The 19,276-nt window shown below is 47.4% G+C and overlaps 1 protein-coding gene across 1 annotated transcript in view; it reads left to right on the top strand.

The window, feature by feature from the left end:
• The window catches only part of SCIMP (SLP adaptor and CSK interacting membrane protein), a 146,385-nt gene extending 129,103 nt beyond the window's left edge, over positions 1-17,282 (top strand). The window contains exon 12 of the mRNA XM_088456117.1: positions 16,421-17,282. Within this exon, the coding sequence (XP_088312243.1) occupies positions 16,421-16,500 (80 nt within the window). The 3' untranslated portion in view covers positions 16,501-17,282. The remainder of the gene's footprint in view (positions 1-16,420) is intronic.
• Positions 17,283-19,276: the final 1,994 nt, after the last annotated feature.

Here is a 19,276-nt window from a genome sequence, read left to right as displayed (position 1 = left end):
GCTCAGAGCGTCCTTAGGATGCTCCTTGCAGTGCTGCACTTCCTGGTGCACACATCCACATCCACACCCACATCCACACCCACACACACACTTCGCCACCCTGACAAGGTGCACATCTCTCCAATGCCTGATTAAGGGTTCTGGTCGCCATAAACACAGAGCACAGTGCATATGCATGCTCAGGAAATCGCCATTCATACTGCGCATATGCACGTAATGAAGGTTATACAACTGACATGTTTGATCTTGGCATCTACTGATCTAATGTTGTTTGTTGAATGTTAAGTAGCCTTTGACTTGTGAGAAATATGAGGAAGACTCTAAAGATAATTACTTCCTTCTCTTCAGACTACCCAGATGGTGCTGTAGCACATTGTACATAAAGTAAAGGTTTGATGTGTAAGTTATTGGTCATAACACTGCAGCCATCAGTGTAAGAATTTCCTTCAAAACTGCCTTGGCAGAGCTGGATAACTAACTAGCTTCTTTAAATAAGATGTGCGCCCTAGGCTGCAGCTTAATTAGTCTAATGGTTGATCAGGCACTGAAGACCATGGGCCTGATTCTGACCCGCTCGCGAGCGCTGAGCGCTCGCAAGCGGGTCGATGGTGCCCAAGGGCCTCCGTCATGCGGATGCGCGAGACCCGAATAACGACGGCCAAGCCGTCATTAAGGGTCTCGCACCAAAGGGGGCGTGCTGTCGATGGTGATTGACAGCACGCACCCTTTGGTGGGCGTGCTGGGGGCATAGCCGCCCAGACGGAGGCGTTCCCATGGGAACACCTACCGTCTGGGTCCGGCCCCACTGACATCACTAGTGATGTCAGTGGTAGTGCTTTTGGCTCTGATAGAGCCAAAAGCACTCCTAGGCTTGCGGCAGCGAGACCCTACCGCAGGGTCTCGTCGCAAGCCCGATGGTCGCGATGGTCTTGACCATCGCGACCATCATCATGGTCGCTCGCTATAGCTGTGGGTGGTCACCCACAGCTATGCGAGCAGCCAGGAAGCTACTCCAAAAAGGAGCAGGGACAGCCCTGATACAGAGCGAGTGCTCTGTCAGAGCGTCCGGCTCTGAATCAGGGCCCATGTTCACTATCTTGCATTTAACAGTCCATTGCCCAGACTCAGGATCCTTGTTGTGTATTGGTCTATGGCTCTACTCTGCTTTGGTTGCTCCCATGCAGCCTCTCACTGAGTGTTACGCCTGAGGGTTGTTTTGGGTTGGAGCCGGTGTGGAGGGCTGAAGAGGAGATTTGAGAGGCGTGGATGAACTTACAGTACTGTAGGTGGTTTGAGCCAGGACCTCCTCATGTATAGATGTGAGGAGGTAGAGATACGGCAGTGGATTATGGGCCCGAAGGTGAAAACAGCAATAGAACGTCTTTATTGCACTGTAGGTTGGGATGGTATGATGAAGGTGGATTGAGAGATGGATCGGTTTGAGGAACTTAATTAATATGTCCGATATTAATGAATTGATGAACTTGATTGGTTGGGACCGATGTTAATGAATTGAAGAACTTAATTGATATGAGTCCAATGTTGGAAGCGGAATCGTTATGATATACCAGCGGACGAGATGCCGGCGGTCAGAAGACCGACAGAGGTATCCCGATGGTGAAGATCCCGACAGGGGCCGGTAAGTAACCTAACCCTCCCCCTCTCCCCCCCTAACCCTAACCCTCCCATGGTGGTGCCTAACCCTAACCTCCCCCCAGTAGTGCCTAAACCTAACCTCCTCTTCCCACACCCTAACCCTCCCCGGGCAGTGCCTAACCCTAATCACCACCCCAGTGGTGCTTAACCCTAACCACCCCTCCCCACAGCCTAACCCTAACCCTCCCCAGTCAGTGCCTAACCCTAACCCACCCCAGCAGGTCTCTAAACCTAACCCCCCCATCTCCGGTCTGACCTGCGTACATACTGTAGCCTTCGGGATGCCAGCAGTCGGGATGCCGACATCGGTATCTTGATCCCTTCGGGATGCCGGCATCGGCATTCTGACTGGCGTCGGTATCTTGATGTCCGACATCCTGTCTGCCAGCATATTGACTGGATCCCATTGGAAGCATCGGATGAGACCGATGGTTGGAGATATGGGCTGGTACCGATGATGACTGAAAGAACAAGTCTCAGTGGCAAAAGTAGACTGCTGTGCAAGATGGTATGGGAGACTTGTTGACCAAATCTAGGAACTGCATATAACGGACTGGGACCATTCAGATACAGTTTACCTGGGAGCTCAGTACTGAGCTGTAACTTCAGCAAGAAGCGACGTTGTACTGGCAATGAGGGCCAGCCGGGTAATGGAATTTATATGGGTGGATCCCCAGGGATTGGATGCTGTGATCAGCTGGCATGGGAGCAGTACTCTGAGTGGAGGAAGAGCATCAGGTGACAGAGTCCAACATGGCTGTGCCCATACTGTTGTTCTGAAGGGAACTCTGTTGTGCAGTTTGTATACCATCATGCTGGGGAGACATGCTGTGAGCAAGTGACTGCAGAAAGCAATCTCCATGCTCAGTGACAGGAAACTGAGCAGACAGGGCAGGAGTAGACCTTAGCACCAGATGGGAGAGATGTGCAGTGTGAGCGGACCTCTGTACTATCCGGAAGTGATGCACAGTGCAAGCGAACCTAAGCACTAGCCTGGACAGCCACTGGAGAGGTGAAAAGGTGCTTTTAAGTGTCCAGAGCATGACAACACCTCCCCTCCCCCATTGAGGGGTGACCACAGGACACCTCTTAGGCTTTCGTGGAAACTTGGCATGGAATGCTCGGATCAACTGAGGAGCGTGGACGTCAGAGGCAAAAGTCCAGGAATGTTCTTCTGATCCGTAGCCCTTCAGGTCGATTAAGTATTGGAGATGTTCATAATGTATTCTAGAGTCCAGAATCTTTGCCACTTTGTATTCAGCTCCACGATGAGTCTGGACTTTGGGTGCCTTTGGAAGTGTTAAATAAAACCGGTTGAGTGGTTTCAATAAAGAAATATGGAAGGAATTTGGTATCCTCAGGAAGGGAGGTAGCTTGATTTTAAATGAAACTGGGTTCATTACACACTCAATGGAGAATGGTCCAATGTAGCAGGGCGCAAATTTCATGGATGGCACTCTTAACCGCAGATTTTGTGTAGAGCCAAACTCAATCACCTTCCTTGAGACTGGAAACTGCTCTCCTCTTCCTGTCAGCAAACTTCTTGTAACCGCTCAGAAGCCTTCACAAAGGAGGAGCGGATCTCTTTCCAAATTTTGGCAAAGTGCTGCAAGGTGCGATCAACAGCTGGAACCTGTGAGGCAGGAAGAAGCTGAAACAGGAACTCAAGGGTGAAGACCATAAGTGGCATAAAAGGGCGTGGAACCAGATGAAGAATGGTATTGTTTATTGTGCCAAAATTCCACCCAAAGAAGCAGTTCAGCCCAGTTGTTCTGAGAGGAGGATACAAATAAACTAAGAAATGACTCCAGATCTTGGTTGACTATTTCCATCTGACCATTGGACTGGGGGTGATAGGCAGTGGAGAAATTGAGTTTGACTTGAAGTTTAGAACACAAGGAATGCCAAAACTGCACTCCCTGGTCAGAGATGATTTCCTCAAGGTAGTCCATGGAGTCTGCAGATTTCTTGTATGAATAATTGAGCCAACTTGAAAGCTGATGGAAGACCGGTAAGGTGTATGAAGTGAGCCATCTTGGTGAAACTGTCAACTACCACCCAGATGGTGTTGAACTTGTTTGAAACCGGAAGATCGTTAATGAAGTCCATCGACAGATGTGTCTACAGCTGATATGGAACAGAGAGAGGAAGTAACTGCCCAGCTGGAGACTGTCGAGGTACTTTATACTGGGCGCACTTGTAACAATAGGCAATGAAGTCTTGCACATCTTTTCTGAGAGAGGGCCACCAGTAAGACCTGGAAATTAACTCAAAGGTATTTGTATGCCTGCATGACCTGCAAAGCGGGAAGCATGAGCACAATGTAGCAGTTTCTTGCGGGCTTGACAAACGTTTCCCCAACAGGTGGTGAGGATTCTACTCTGACTGCAGAAAAAGCCACTGGATCAATGATGAGATCCTTCTCAGTGGATGTAGTCTCATTTTCTTGCTCCATGGAGAGAGAAAGGGCAACGGCTTTTTGGATCTGGACCTCTGGACAAAAAGACAATTTGAAGTTAAATTGCCTTGATATTCAGACAATGGGCTGTCTTAAGATCTTAAGATATATGAGGGTTCTATGCTCTGTGAGAATGGAAATGGGATGCACAGTTCCTTACAAAACATAGCGCCACTCCTCTAAGGCTAACTTAATAGAGAGAAGTTCTTGATCCCTAATAGAGTAGTTGCACTCAGCCGGAGTAAATTTTCTGGAGCAAAATCCACAGGGGTGGAGAAGACCATCAGGAGCGCATTGAGAGAGCACAGCTCTGACTTCTTTGGAAGAAGTGTCAACTTCCAAGATGAACGGCTGTGAGACATCAGGTTGATGAAGAACAGGAGCTGAAATTAAGTTTCGTTTGATTTTTTTGGAAGGCTTTCTTTGCTTCCTCTGACCAGAGGGATGGATTGGCACCTTTCCAGGTGAGAGCAGTGATAGGTGCAATGATGGTGAAAAAGTTCTTTATGAATTTGCAATAGTAGTTTGCAAACCCAAGGAAGTGCTGTACAGTCATGAGAGTATTAGGAGGCAGCCATTCCTGAATTGCTTGAAGTTTTTCTGGGTCCATTTTGAGACCAGAACCTGAAATGATATATCCCAGGAAGAGAATAGACTTGACCTCGAAGACACACTTCTCCAATTTGCAGTAGAAATTATTGGAACAGAGACGTGTTCGAACCTCCTTCACTTGCCAGCGATGTTCTTCCAAATCATTACCGAACATGAGAATATCGTCAAGATAGACAACAACATGTATGTACAACAGATCCTGAAAGATCTCATTTACATAGTGCTGGAATACTGCAGGAACATTGCTGAGACCGAAGGGCATAATGTGGTACTTGTAGAGTAGAGGGAGAGGATAGCAGTTTTTAATGGGGATGTCATTCAGTTCCCTGTAGTTGATTCAGGGACGCAGACCTCCATCCTTTTATGGGCGAAAAAGAAGCCCGCAGCAGAGGTGGAAGGGTGGATGAACCCTTTTTCCAAATTCTCTTGGATGTAGTCAGTCATGGCCTTTGTTTCTGGGAGCAATAGCGGATAAGTTCACCCTCTGGGAGGAGATTTTCCAGGGATTAATTCAATTGGACAATCCCATTCATGGTGAGGAGGAAGAATATCAGCACCAGCTTTACTGAAAACATCAGTGAATTCTTGAGGAGGAGCAGTATCCAGATGAGACTGTACTGTAGAGCATACTTGAAGAACTTTTTGAAAGCAAGAACCATAACAGGAAGATCCCAAGAAGTGATTTGTGAGGTTCTCCAGTCAATTTGAGGATTATACAGATGGAGCCAGGTCAAGCCCAGAACTATGGAATGCGAGGCCCTGGGTATGACAAGGAAACATAAAAGTTCAGAGTGCAGAGCACCAATCTTGACTCGCAGAGGCTGAGTCTGAAGGATAATTGTACCCCCTAGGATGTGGCTTCCATCAACTGCTGTGAGGTAGATAGGATGAAGCATACTCTCGGTCGGTAATGTCCATCGCTGGACCAATTCAGATGTGATGAAGTAACCAGCTGCGCCTGAATGCAAAAGTGCAGAATCTTGCTTGAAGTGCTTGGCCACTTAAAGAGAAACTAAGAGAATGCAATCGGTTTTCTTGGGAAACAAATGAACTAGTCCTAACTTAGGCCCTCATTCAGAGCCGTACGCTCTGAGCAGAGCGCACGCTCTGAATGAGGGCTGCCCTCCATAATTATGGAGCGTCCTCCTGGACGCTCGTATAGCTGTGGGTCACCACCCACAGCCTATACGAGCGTGCAGTTTGATGGCCGCGATGGTCGTGACCATCGCGACCATCGCCACTGCGAGCCGGAGCCTACGGTTGAGGTTTTCAACCGCAAGGCCCGTAGTGATTTTGGCTCTATCAGAGCCAAAATCACTCCCACTGACATCACTAGTGATATCAGTGGGCCGGCTTCTGACGGTAGGTGTTCCCTTGGGAACGCCCCCGTCAGGGAGGCACGCCCCCGGCACACCCACCAAAGGGGGCGTGCTGTCAATCAACATCGACAGCACGCCCCCTTTGATCAGACACAACGAGCGAAGGAAAGTCCTTCGCTCGTCGCGTCTGGCGCATGCGCACGACGGAGCTCCCTCCGTCGTGCGCATGCTCAGTGCTGACCATCGACCCACTTGCGAGCGGACAGCCGCTCGCGAGTGGGTCTGAATCAGGCCCATAGCCTCTTCTTGCCAAGTTAGGAGCGGGAGTTTCCCAGATGCTTGGGACAATTGTTGAGCTGATGAGAAGGAGCAGCACATTATAGACAGAGATTCTCAGACTGTCGCCTTCTGCGTTCTTCCTGCGATAGGCGAGAACGGTTGATTTGCATCGGTTCCTCTTTGGTAGCAGAACTGACTGCAGTAAGACTGTCGCTCGAGGTTTAGGATGAATGAATACCCTCCTCTCTCAATAGCACGTTCTTTAAAACGTAAGTCCACCTTGGTGCACAAGGTGATCAAGTGCTCTTATTTATCCGGGAGATAACGAGTAACAAGAACATCTTTAATTTTGTCGGATAAGCTGTACCGGAGGGCTGCATAGAATGCTCCATCATTCCAAGAGAGTTCTGATGCCAGTATTTGAAACTGCACCATATAATGGCCTACAGAATTTTAACGCTGGCATAGACGTAGAATGTCTGAAGATGCAGATGACACTCTCCCAGGCTCATTGAAGATTCGGCAGAATGCTGTGACGAATGCCTTATAAGATGTTAAGATGGGAACCAATATTTCCCATACGGGTAAAGCCCAGTCTAACGCTGAACCAGATAATAGGGAGATGATATATGCCGCACGGTCTGTAGGAAAATTGCTGGGTTGGAGTTCAAACTGTACTACCAAAATAGGCAGCTCCCCACAACCCCGTACACTTAACTTAGCTACCACACTCTTATTGTTATTCCTCTCTAGCTGCTCCCCAGTCCTCACATGCTGCGGCTCCTCGGGGAGAGGCAGTGGCTGGCAGGAGAGAAAGGTGATTGATAAAGATACTGGGAGATGGAGAGGTAGTGGGTGACAGGAAAGGGTGATGAGAAGAGGTGTGATGTGGAGGATGACGGGGAGAAACAGTGGCTGGCAGTAGAGATAGGTGACTAAAAGTATGTGTGTGCTATGCGCTTGGAGTTCTATATGTATAAAGAAGCTGCTCAATATGATATAATGCAATATAAAAAGTTAGAAATCAAGCTCTTCTGAATAAATTCTAGAAAAGACAGACTTTTGAAATAGCCAAACATAAATTTATGTTTAGTATAACAGTGACTCTACCACAGTAATATACGTGGATATGAGCTCTGTGAATAAACATTATTATGCATATGATGTTTATAGTCTTTTCAGACTAATTGGAGGAGTGGGTATTATAGCAACAATGTCCCGATGGTGATAGTCCGTGCGAGCAGCCCTTAACTGTCCCTACCTTACTGCCAGTGCTGGGTTTCTCCCTCCGGGGTTTTCCTCTTTCTCACCGGTTGTACCTGCGGTGGCCGTGACGTGTGATGTAGATAACAGCCGTCATGCGGCTGAACACTCGCAGGGGATCGTAGACTGTTTTCTCCCTCCGGGGATTCCTCCTCCCAACACGGTTCACGCTGTGTTTGGAGCCCGTGGCGCTGGGTGATGACGTCAGGCACTGACAGAATCTTTCCGGACCTGGTGACAAAACATGCTGTAAATGTTCCCTTTTTCCTCCTTAACTCTCCAACGCGTTTCAAACCTAATGTGGTTCTTTTTCAAGGATGAGTCTGGAAGTTACTAAGTCAGCAGCTGAATGATCTTGTTGGTGAGTTCCAGGATCTTCTGGTCATTGTCTCTCTCATGTATCAGTGAGTGAGGTGGAGGCACCGTGATGAGGCTCTGGGTCCTGCTCAGTCCTCCTGACACACAGGGACAACTGCTGGGTATCTCACACTCCCCGGATATTTTCTTCACTCTGTGCAATCCTGCCGCTGCCGGACAATCTCTTCCTTTGCCTCCGTGCATCCACTGGCCCTCGGGGGACTCAGCTTGCAGATCAGCTCTTCACCGTGCCAGAGCCTGGAAGCCAGAAGCCATCCTCACACCAGTCTGGGCTCAGTCTGGGTTGAGCTCTCTGCAGCAAGTGGCACTGTTCCTTGGTTTCCAGTAACAAAAGCAACAGACACGCAGGCTCTTCACACAGCAGTTAGCAGGATCATTGCATGATGCTCTAGGTCTGGCCAGACCTAGAGCTGAACTGCCAGCTGAGTCCCCCGAGGGCCAGTGGTTGCATGGAGGCAAAGGAAGCGATTGTCCGGCAGCAGCAGGATTACACAGTAGTGAAGAAGATATCCGGGGAGTGTGAGATACCCAGCAGCTGTCCCTGTGTGTCAGGAGGACTGAGCAGGACCCAGAACCTCATCACGGTGCCTCCACCTCACTCACTGATACATGAGAGAGACAATGACCAGAAGATCCTGGAACTCACCAACAAGATCATACAGCTGCTGACTTAGTAACTTCCAGACTCATCCTTGAAAAAGAACCACATTAGGTTCGAAATGCGTTGGAGAGTTAAGGAGGATAAAGGGAACATTTACTGCACGTTTTGTCACCAGGTCCGGAAAGATTCTGTCAGCGCCTGACGTCATCACCCAGCGCCGCAGGCTCCACAACCAGCGTGAACCGTGTTGGGAGGAGGAATCCCCGGAGGGAGAAAACAGTCAACGATCCCCTGCGAGTGTTCAACTGCGTGATGGCTGTTATCTACATCACACGTCGCGGCCACCGCAGGTACAGCCGGTGAGAAAGAGGAAAACCCCAGAGGGAGAAACCCAGCACTGGCAGTAAGGTAGGGACAGTTAAGGGCTGCTCGCACGGACTATCACCATCGGGACATTGTTGCTATAAAACCCACTCCTCCAATTAGTCTGAAAAGACTATAAACATCATATGCATAATAATGTTTAATTCACAGCGCTCATATCCACGTATATTACTGTGGTAGAGTCACTTTTATACTAAACATAAATTTATGTTTGGTTATTTAAAAAGTCTGTCTTTTCTAGAGTTTATTCAGAAGCGCTTGATTTCTAACTTTTTAGAGATAGGTGACTGGTAGATATAGTGTGAGATGGAGAGGTAGTGGGTGACAGGAGAGGGTGACGGGAAGAGGTGTGATGTGGAGGATTACGGGGAGAGACAGTGGCTGGCAGTAGAGATAGGTGACTGGTAAATATAGTGTATGATGGAGTGGTAGTGGATGACGGGAAGAGGTATGATGTGGAGGATGACGGGGAGAGACAGTGGCTGGCAGTAGAGATAGATGACTGGTAGATATAGTGTGAGATGGAGAGGTAGTGGGTGACAGGAGAGGATGACGGGAAAAGGCGTGATGTGGAGGATGACGGGGAGAGACAGTGGCTGGCAGGAGAGATAGATGACTGGTAGATATAGTGTGAGATAGAGAAGTAGCGGGTGACAGGAGAGGGTGACGGGAAGAGGTGTGATGTGGAGGATGACGGGGAGAGACAGTGGCTGGCAGTAGAGATAGGTGACTGGTAGATATAGTGTGAGATGGAGAAGAAGTGGGTGATAGGAGGGTGTGACGTGAGGAGGTGTGATGTGGAGGATGATGGGGAGAGACAGTGGCTGGCAGTAGAGATAGGTGACTGGTAGATATAGTGTGAGATGGAGAGGTAGTGGGTGACAGGAGAGGGTGATGTGAAGAGGTGTGATGTGGAGGATGATGGGGAGAGACAGTGGCTGGCAGTAGAGATAGGTGACTGGTAGATATAGTGTGAGATAGAGAAGTAGCGGGTGATGGGAGAGGGTCACGGGAAGAGGTGTGATGTGGAGGATGACGGGGAGAGACAGTGGCTGGCAGTAGAGATAGGTGACTGGTAGATATAGTGTGAGATGGAGAGGTAGTGGGTGACAGGAGAGGGTGATGTGAAGAGGTGTGATGTGGAGGATGATGGGGAGAGACAGTGGCTGGCAGTAGAGATAGGTGACTGGTAGATATAGTGTGAGATGGAGAAGAAGTGTGTGACAGGAGGGAGTGACGTGAGGAGGTGTGATGTGGAGGATGATGGGGAGAGACAGTGGCTGGCAGTAGAGATAGGTGACTGGTAGATATAGTGTGAGATGGAGAGGTAGTGGGTGACAGGAGAGGGTGACGGGAAGAGGTGTGATGTGGAGGATGACGGGGAGAGGCAGTGGCTGGCAGGAGAGATAGGTGACTGGTAGATATAGTGGGAGATGGAGAGGTATTGGGTGACAGGAGAGGGTGACAGGAAGAGGCAGTGGGTGATAGGGAGAAGCAGAGAGTGACGGGGAGAGGATGATGTCTTGTGAGGCAGAGGGTGACGGGAGAGAGAGATAGTGAAACGGGAGAGGCAGAGGGTGATGGGGAGAGGCAGTGGGTGACAGGGAGAGGCAGTGGGTGATGCCAGGGAGAAGGTGACAGGGAGAGGCAGTGGGTGATGCCAGGGATTGTGTCAAGGAGAGGTAGTGGGTGACGCCGGGGATAGTGTCAGGGAGAGGCAGTGGGTGATGCCAGGGAGAAGGTGACGGGAGAGAGAGGGTGATGGGGAGATAGTGATGCAGGGGAGAGGCAGCGGGTGACAGGGAGAGGCAGTGGGTGACAGGGAGAGGCAGTGGGTGACGCCAGGGATAGTGTCAAGGAGAGGTAGTGGGTGACGCCGGAGATAGTGTCAGGGAGTGGTAGTGGGTGACGCCGGGGATAGTGTCAGGGAGAGGTAGTGGGTGACGCCGGGGATAGGGTGACAGGCAGTGGGTGACGCCAGGTAGAGGGAGAAAAGGAGAGGCAGTGGGTGATGCCAGGTAGAGGGTGAAAGGCAGTGGGTGATATATAGGGGGGCACTGGGCTGGATGGAAAGAGGGCAATGAGATGGTGGTGGGAGGGGGGAACACTAGGCTGGAGAAGGGGTACACTGGGCTGAATGATGGCGGGACACTGTGACTGGACTGGCTGGGGTTCTTGCTGAGGGGCAGTTAGACGGAGGCAGTGGGCTGGTTGGGGAGGGAAGGGGGTAGACACTGGGATGGGGCAGTCAATGAGATGGTGGGGGACACTGGGCTGGATGGGGGGCACTGGACAGGATGAGAAGGGGGATCACTGTGACTGGACTGTTTGCATAGTACCTGCGCCAAACAGAATTGCACATGGTGCATGTTCTGGGGTTTTGGAATTGCAGAGAGAGAACAGAGCAATGATCTGCAACACAAAAGATGTCATCTGTGGAACTGCTTTTCCACATCTTCTGTTTTGCAGCTCATTGGACTCTCTCTCTGTGATTCCAAAATCCCGGCACATGTACTATGTGCAATTCTAATATATTTGGCACAGACACAGCAAGTGCATATCAAATAAAAAATAGACCTGGCCTTACCGATATGGAGGTTTCTCTGCGATGAGGAACCTCTGAAGAAATTTGATCCTCCCTGGGCAGACGGTGTCTTCATTCTGTATTCACTATTCATGTAGGAAATCCTATTGTCCGGAAAATGCCTGTTTGTGTAGGAATATAACTAAAATCATTATCATACAACAAAGGTTCAACCAGACTCGCCACTTGTGTCCCCTCCGGCCTCCTGCCCGTGTTTCACTCCAGTCTCCTGCTCTATGTCCCATCTATGCCCATGTCTTTCCAGCTACATACCCCATGTCATCTCTAGCCTCCTGCTCCCTGTGTCACCTCCAGATCCCTGCAACATTCCAGCTTCCTGTCCCGTCTCCCCTCCAGATCCCTGTGTCATTCCAGCCTCTCTGCCCTGTCATCTCCAGATCCCTGCGCCATTCCAGCTTCCTGACACTTTCCTCCCCGTCTTTCAAGCCACCTGCCCCCTTGTCTTGCCAGCCTTCCGCCCCCTTGTCTTTCTAGCCTCCTGTCCCCATCTTTCAAGCCACCTGCCCCCTTGTCTTTCAAGCCTCCTGCCCCGTTTTTCAAGCCACCTGCTATGTCTTTCAAGCCTCCTGCCCACGTCTTTCAAGCCACCTGCCCCCTTTCCACCCCCTAGTCTCTGTAGCCTCCTGCCCCGTCTTTTAAGCCACCTGCCCCCTCGTCTTTCCAGCCATCCGCCCCCTTGTCAATCAGGTCTCTGCCCCCATCTTTCAAGCCACCTGCCCCCTTGTCTTTCCAGCCTTCTGCCCCCTTTCCACCCCCTAGTCTTTCAAGGCACCTGCCCCTTTCCACCCCCATTTTTCCAGCCTATTGCCCCCTGTCCACCCCTTGTCTTTCCAGCCTTCTGCCCCCCTTTCCACCCCCTTGTCTTTCCAGCCTTCTGCCCCCTTTCCACCCCCTTGTCTTTCAAGCCACCTGCCCCCGGTCCGGGCCCGGGACTCCAGTCCCCCCCTGATGGCGGACCTGCAAGCAGCAGCTGTGTATCAAGCAGCAGTGAGATAGTAAGACGGAAGCAGCTAGATCCCTTTACGTAGATTGACCCTGATGTCATCAGCCAGTGTCCAACGTTATTCCCTACCATCCAAGTAGGCATATAGGGGGCATATAATCATGTGGCGAGCCACCGAGCCCGAAGCGTGGCGTGGGAAGCGTGTCCGCGAGAGGCCATTTTTTTTTGTTTTGCTGGACTGTGTGGGCAGGAAACTGCACTTCCGCCCTCAGTACAAGTCACTTCCAGGTACAGTATCTGAAGGGGATCTATACCTTTCCATAGTAAGACCCTTAGAAGCGCTTGACAAGGTCTTCACCTATAGCAAGTGAACTCTCCCATAGAGCATTACTTACTCACAGGCACTTGACTGCCCCCCAGGCTTCCAAGAAGTTGGGCTTACTAACTCAGACCATAGGTACTTCTAGAAATATCATCTTTGTGGTGAATAAGGACTACTTGTGAGGGCCTCCGCTGCACTATCACTGGTGATGATCAGTTCCAGAATCCCCCACACACAGATATACCATTTGCCAGAGCCAGGGGCATCTTAAGAGAAGAGGGGGCCCATGTGCATTCTCTGTGCATGACCCCCTCCTCTCTCTCCGGCGGCCGGCAGCCGACTGACGCAGCTGGCCAGCCACTGCAGAAGCAGTAGACTCTGGGCACTAGAGTGTGTGCCCGGAGTCTACTGCACATGCGCAGAATGCCGGAAAAATGGCTGCGCCAGCCATTTTCCAGTGTTCTGTGCAGCGCTGATACCCCGACGCGTGACCATGGACAGGTGAGTTTTAAATTATATGGGTGCAGGGGGTGTGGTGCGGGGCCCCCCTGGACCCAGGGGCCAAGTGCCCTGCACAGCCTGCACCCATTACAGATACGCCCCTGTCCAGAGTGCAATTTAAGGTGAGTTGACCACTGTGGGGTTTCCTATTCTTGACTCCCCACTAAAACAATCTCCATAGAAGCACCTGACTTTCCATGGCCACAAAAGTAGACCTCTGTACAGCCTCCAATGAAGCTGCTTTCCAATAGTAGAGCACCTGTGCTCTCCCTAACATTGCCACAACTCTGTCTTCAGCTAGCATCATAGTATAAGGGACTCACCACCACAGGTGTTTCTTTTCACTGGCTATTGTCTCTGTATCTGAGTACAGCTCTGCAACCATGTGTCCTTGAGACAGTTTATATTCCCTCTATTGGTTTCACAAGTGTTCATCAACCTACAGTGCTATTTATATCAGTGACTTGCTGTAACGTATTTGCTCTCTGCCCCACCGCAGGAAGCTTTCCCCCACATACAAGTGTAGAAGTTCATCTGTATTATTCCCAAAACCAGGTTTTGTCCAGTTCCTGCAATACAGCATATTACGCCTGTTCCTGCTTTTGAAGAATCTTCTACATCATTGATAGTGACCACCCACTGTACTTTTGGTCAAAATTCATCCAAATGAATTCTGCCCAACACCATGGGCCTAATTCTGAGTTGGATTAATTCTAAGTCTGTGTCTTTTTCCACAGTTGCATCTACGACTTTATGCTAATGCCAATACAAAGCCCTTCCTGGTGTACATAGGTGCGTTTAAACATCCAAAGAGTGAGACGCCCACTTTTAGGTATCTTCAGACTTGGCAGTTATGCTTGGTGCATCTTTAGTCTCACCATCAGTTGCACCATTGACACTTACACCAGCTCTGTGGCAGGTGTAGATTATCTGTTTGAATTTGGCCTCCAATGTGAATGATTCTAGATCTCTGTGTGCAACTACTATCAGCGACATGAAAAATAACAATACACTGACACGAGAGAGCTCACGATACACCCATAAGACACAATATCTGACTAGTCACCCCTCTGTTACCTTCCAGTCACCAAGAACACCTCATACATTTTCAATATATTTCTGCTACAGTGCATCTAAATCTGTACTGAGACTCTGTACAAACAAAATCAGGGTTCATGCGTGATGCGACTGAGACGCATGTGCAGGCTAAAAACATGGCACCACTACTTCCGCTGCATCCAATCAACCCCATGTCTGCATGTTCTTAAAAAAAATGGAAGTCTTGGGGGATGCTGCGCTAACCATGCTACTCCTGTACCACATACAGCACACTTCACTTTCCAAGGATTGTTTGTTTACTTATCCTTCAGCATACAGAGGGCAAAATTTACTAAGCGGCGGTTTGGTGGCGGGTTCTATTCTATTCTAAACCCCGGCGGTTTGGTGGCGGGTTCTATTCTGTTCTAAACCCGGTTTCTAAATGACAGCTCTGTTCTATTCTATTCTAAAATGTGTTTTGATGGCAGTTTTGTAGCGGTTTTGGCCTTAGTAAATCTGCAGATAGCAAAACCTCCTCCAAAGCACAGTCAAAACACATTTTAAAATAGAACAGAACAGGGCTGTCATTTACAAACTGCTAAAAAACCGCCACCAAACCCCCGGGGTTTAGAACAGAATAGACCCCGCCACCAAACCGCCGGGGTTTAGAATGTAATAGAAACCGCCGTCAAACCGCAGCTTAGTAAATTTTGCCCTATGTGTCAGAGCTGCTCCGACTCCTTCAGAATTCTTTTTACCACTGTTCTCTAACTAAAAGATCTTGGCTATTATCCCACCACTTGATTGATGCATCGTAGTCATTCCCCACCTTGAGTCCTTATTACCAGCCATTATTCCCTCTCCCTCACCATATTCACTACTACTACTACCCGAATTCCCCTTGCCATTTTTTCTGTCCTATGGTTCTACAGTACATAGGCAGGACTGCAATCACCATGTTTCAGAAGGCTCAAACCACTTGAATTTACTTCCCTGCTCCTCTCATTCTCCTACTGCACACCTGCCTTATCCTTCGCCCATAAGGAGATATGTCACTAGCTTTCTGAGTTTTATTTTTTTTATCTTGCTAGTGAAATTCATCTCTATGAATGTAAAATGGCTGAAATGACTACATAAGGAGGGTCCTCAGCCTCTCTATAAGCACAGATGCAGACAGGAGGTACTGAGACTGTCCAGAACCAGCCTCATTATCTTGAATATAATGCAGGTTCACATGCCCTATGGCACCTCCTGCTCTCCTTCCATGACACCTTGCTGACATCCCTAAACATAAGCAACATTTGATATACTGTATTATATGCTTAATGCTACTCATCAAATTTATTTTGTCCTCTCTCTCCATTGGCCCTCTGTTGTTTCTTCACCCTCCCCATTGCCCCCTTTACCAATCTCTTTGTCCTTTCTAGCAAGTAATAAATCTAGTGCAGATGAAACCCCTCCATCATTGCCCTTGATCAGCCATTAGCTCAGTCATTTAAGTGACTACCTTGGAGAAATGGGAAATATTAACTAACTTCCAGATCACTAGATACTGCCGTGTTGTTCATTGTCTGAAGGTAACTAACCATCTTTAGGTATGGATTACTTATCTTTGCGTGGTCAACTCATGACATTGCAGATGTTATTCAATAAAAGACTACTGTATCTTGGAAACTTTACGATTTTGCCAATAGTTACATCATATTTTATAGTAACATATAGCAATCATATGTTTGAAAGCAAATGTCTAGTTGCAGGACAACCCTTTTATCCCATCTGCCACTTCATAGTACTAATTACTGATGCTTCCTAGTCAGGTCTCTGGGGTAATTATGAAATCATGTAAGCCACAAACCTGTATCCATTTGCATGTCACACAACTAGGCATTCTTAACAACCTTCCATAATCCACTTCATCCTGACCAAGGATAGACTGGGTTAAAATAACATTCTTCTTTAAAGGGTACATACTAATTATCTGGATAGGATGTTAAAGAATTGTATGCTCCAAATGTAAAGTTATGCATTTTATTTTACCTATAGTTTTTCTTTTGATTACAGATGATACTAAACACCTGGAATATGTCGAGGTGATTGATGATGATGACGATGACGATTATGACGATGTGGAAATAATCTGACCATTCTGTAAACTGAATAATACACTTGGGTGTGTTATGGCATTCTTCATTACCTACAGTACCAAGACTAAGAAGCTCTTGCTATGTGGAAATATTCTTTTCTATGATGCAGATTGCCATACATTTGTGTACCATATTTGTAAGAATCTCCTGTATATCAAACACCACTTGACAAAAGACAATATAGAGTGAACAGAGCGGTATTTAATCAGTTATAAAGACTAGTTCATTATATTCATTCAGCATTGCATCATGTTCCTGTGTCTGATTCTGATCTGGAGTTCCATGAAAAGTAAGCTTTTGAAAACCAACCTGGCTTCCACAATGGCTTGCAGAACTTTGCCAATGCAAGTAAACCTGGGTACTATACAGTATCAACGAGCAGGACTTCTCTTGTCCAGTTTCTAATAGACAACCTGTCTTTCAAGCATGTATCTGACTTTGGGCTTCTCTTCTATGTAAGATTAAGACATCTGATAAAGTGAAATTATTATGCCCAATATGAAGATCAATGTGCTTATAATAATAAGTGATTTCATCTTTCACACTTTATGTTAACACCAGATACTGCTCAAAATGTTTGGAAAAAGTGGTCTGGCTTTACATTAAACATGCATACAAATCACATGTTACTGGAGAATTACCTACATATTTACATACTTCATTTTACTGATAAATATTTATAAATAATATTAAATTAGTTCTTAAACATTATTATTGAATTTTGTTAAGAAATAGTCTCAAAATTAAATCACCAGGCATCTTTCCAGTTATACTACAAGTGTAGGGCTATATATTGTAAAATTGTATTCATTAAACTATTATTTATTATTTGTCTGTTGTTTTATGTTTGAAATGATTGCAATGATACCAGCCCTAAACCATATACTGCACAGTCTGACACTGTTAAGGGGCCTATCCATTAGCAGATGTATTTCTAAGCGATGAAAGACAAAAGATATCTCTTGAAAATTCCGGTGGCTGCGCTGAAAGATATCTGTCATGTACAAGACAGATTTTGGCAAAAGACGAACTATATCGCATGACATCATTTCTCTGCAGCGTTCTGTAGCTGCTGCTAATATCTTTCATCGTTTACCGCATATAAACTGCCAGATATTGCTAAATATTATACAGCTATATGCGATAATTGACCAACATATTGGAGAGATGATAGATGTGATTTATCGGCCGCGGGAGTGCTCATCTGTCATCGTTCAGAGCCTATCCATTAGCAGTTATAATGAACGATTGAACGATATATCGTTCAGTCGTTCAATTTATCTCCTAATGGATAGGCCCCTTTATTACCTGAGCTGTAGATAATTTCCCTTTACATTCAGCAGCTACCAAATCTGCCATAAGACAACTATACAGCCAGAACAAGGCAGCACATAGAGACTTTCATAAAACCGTCTATTTTCATGAAATTGTAATGAAACAGACTGTTTAAAAATGAGGATTCACTTAAAGCTTTACTGCTACGTTGCCAAGATTTTGTTAAGGTACACTGCTCATAGTCAAAACTCTGGGGGATGCAACATGCAGTCGTTCCTTTTATGGCCTCATTGTAAATCAGATGGGGTGGATTGAGCGAGACAACAGTCACAAGCCACAAATGAAAGAATGTGGTTTGTGATTACCCCTTCTCCCCTTAAGTAGCAATTGGTATTACAGAACATAAGACCATTTTGATCAATGTCGGATGACTGGTCCAGTGCTGGCAGAGGAGTAGCGTGGAACCATAGCACCCGGAGAAAGTGCATGTCTTAGCGCCCCCCTCCCTGTACTGAACTGTGCTAGAGGGCTATGGCCAGCCTGCGGGGGAATACTGAAGTGAAGAGAAAAACAGCAAACAGTGGCAGTATCACGCTGGGGCATGGAGGTCCCATTGGGGGAATAGAATGCTTCTGTGATACGCTATCTGACATTAAGGGGTAGCTGCTTTGGCACTGCTTTATTTATGTATAGCACCTAGGATCTGACTTGTATCTCCTTTGAATCATTGTTAGTAGTCAATAGAGAACTTTGTATTATATATTGTGACCATTTTATTTAAATTGACAGAGTACATGTGCTAGAGTGAGATTCCACATGGTGCTCAGCTTATTACTGCAATTACTGCCCCAAACAGCTATCACTGGAGTGGGAACACCTATGGGAAGCTCCCTTCTCAGCTATGCTCCTACTTCACAAATATACATTGCACCTATATTAATGTGAGTACTACTAGCCATGTTCTGTCTACCACCATTATTATTATTCCAGATCTCCTAATATTTTTTAAAAGACCTTTCAAACAACACTTTGTGGTCATGGCTGGGAACACCACCATTACTTTAAATAGCAAAGCAGTGACTTTCTCATACCTAGTAATTGAAGTTTAGGACTTTACCTCAGATGTGTCACGTTTAAATTCATTGAAGCACAATGAATGAATGAGGAGAGAAGGAGGGAGGGGATCAAAGAGGAGAGGGGAGGGAAAAGAGTCTATCAGAGAGGGGTGATGTTGATCACAGAGGATGGAGGGCCGGAGGGGAGGTAATTTGGGCATCTTGAGGGAGCATAAATTGTAGAAACGAATCCCAGAACCGTAACTTATTTAGCATATAGAGCAAACAAACCGAGATAAAACTACCAGGTGGCCGTCATACTGTGCTGTGCCCTATGAATTACAGAACCTCTCCTTGTCACTTTCTGCCTCTCCGTCATCCTCTACATCTGTCAATCTGCTTCTCCCTGTCACCCACTGCCGTGTGGCATATTATGAACTTGG

This window comes from Taudactylus pleione, unplaced genomic scaffold (genome assembly GCF_031769625.1).
Source record: "Taudactylus pleione unplaced genomic scaffold, aTauple2 ptg000687l, whole genome shotgun sequence".
Taxonomy (NCBI): Eukaryota; Metazoa; Chordata; class Amphibia; order Anura; family Myobatrachidae; genus Taudactylus; species Taudactylus pleione.
This window is presented reverse-complemented; position numbering and strand designations above follow the sequence as displayed.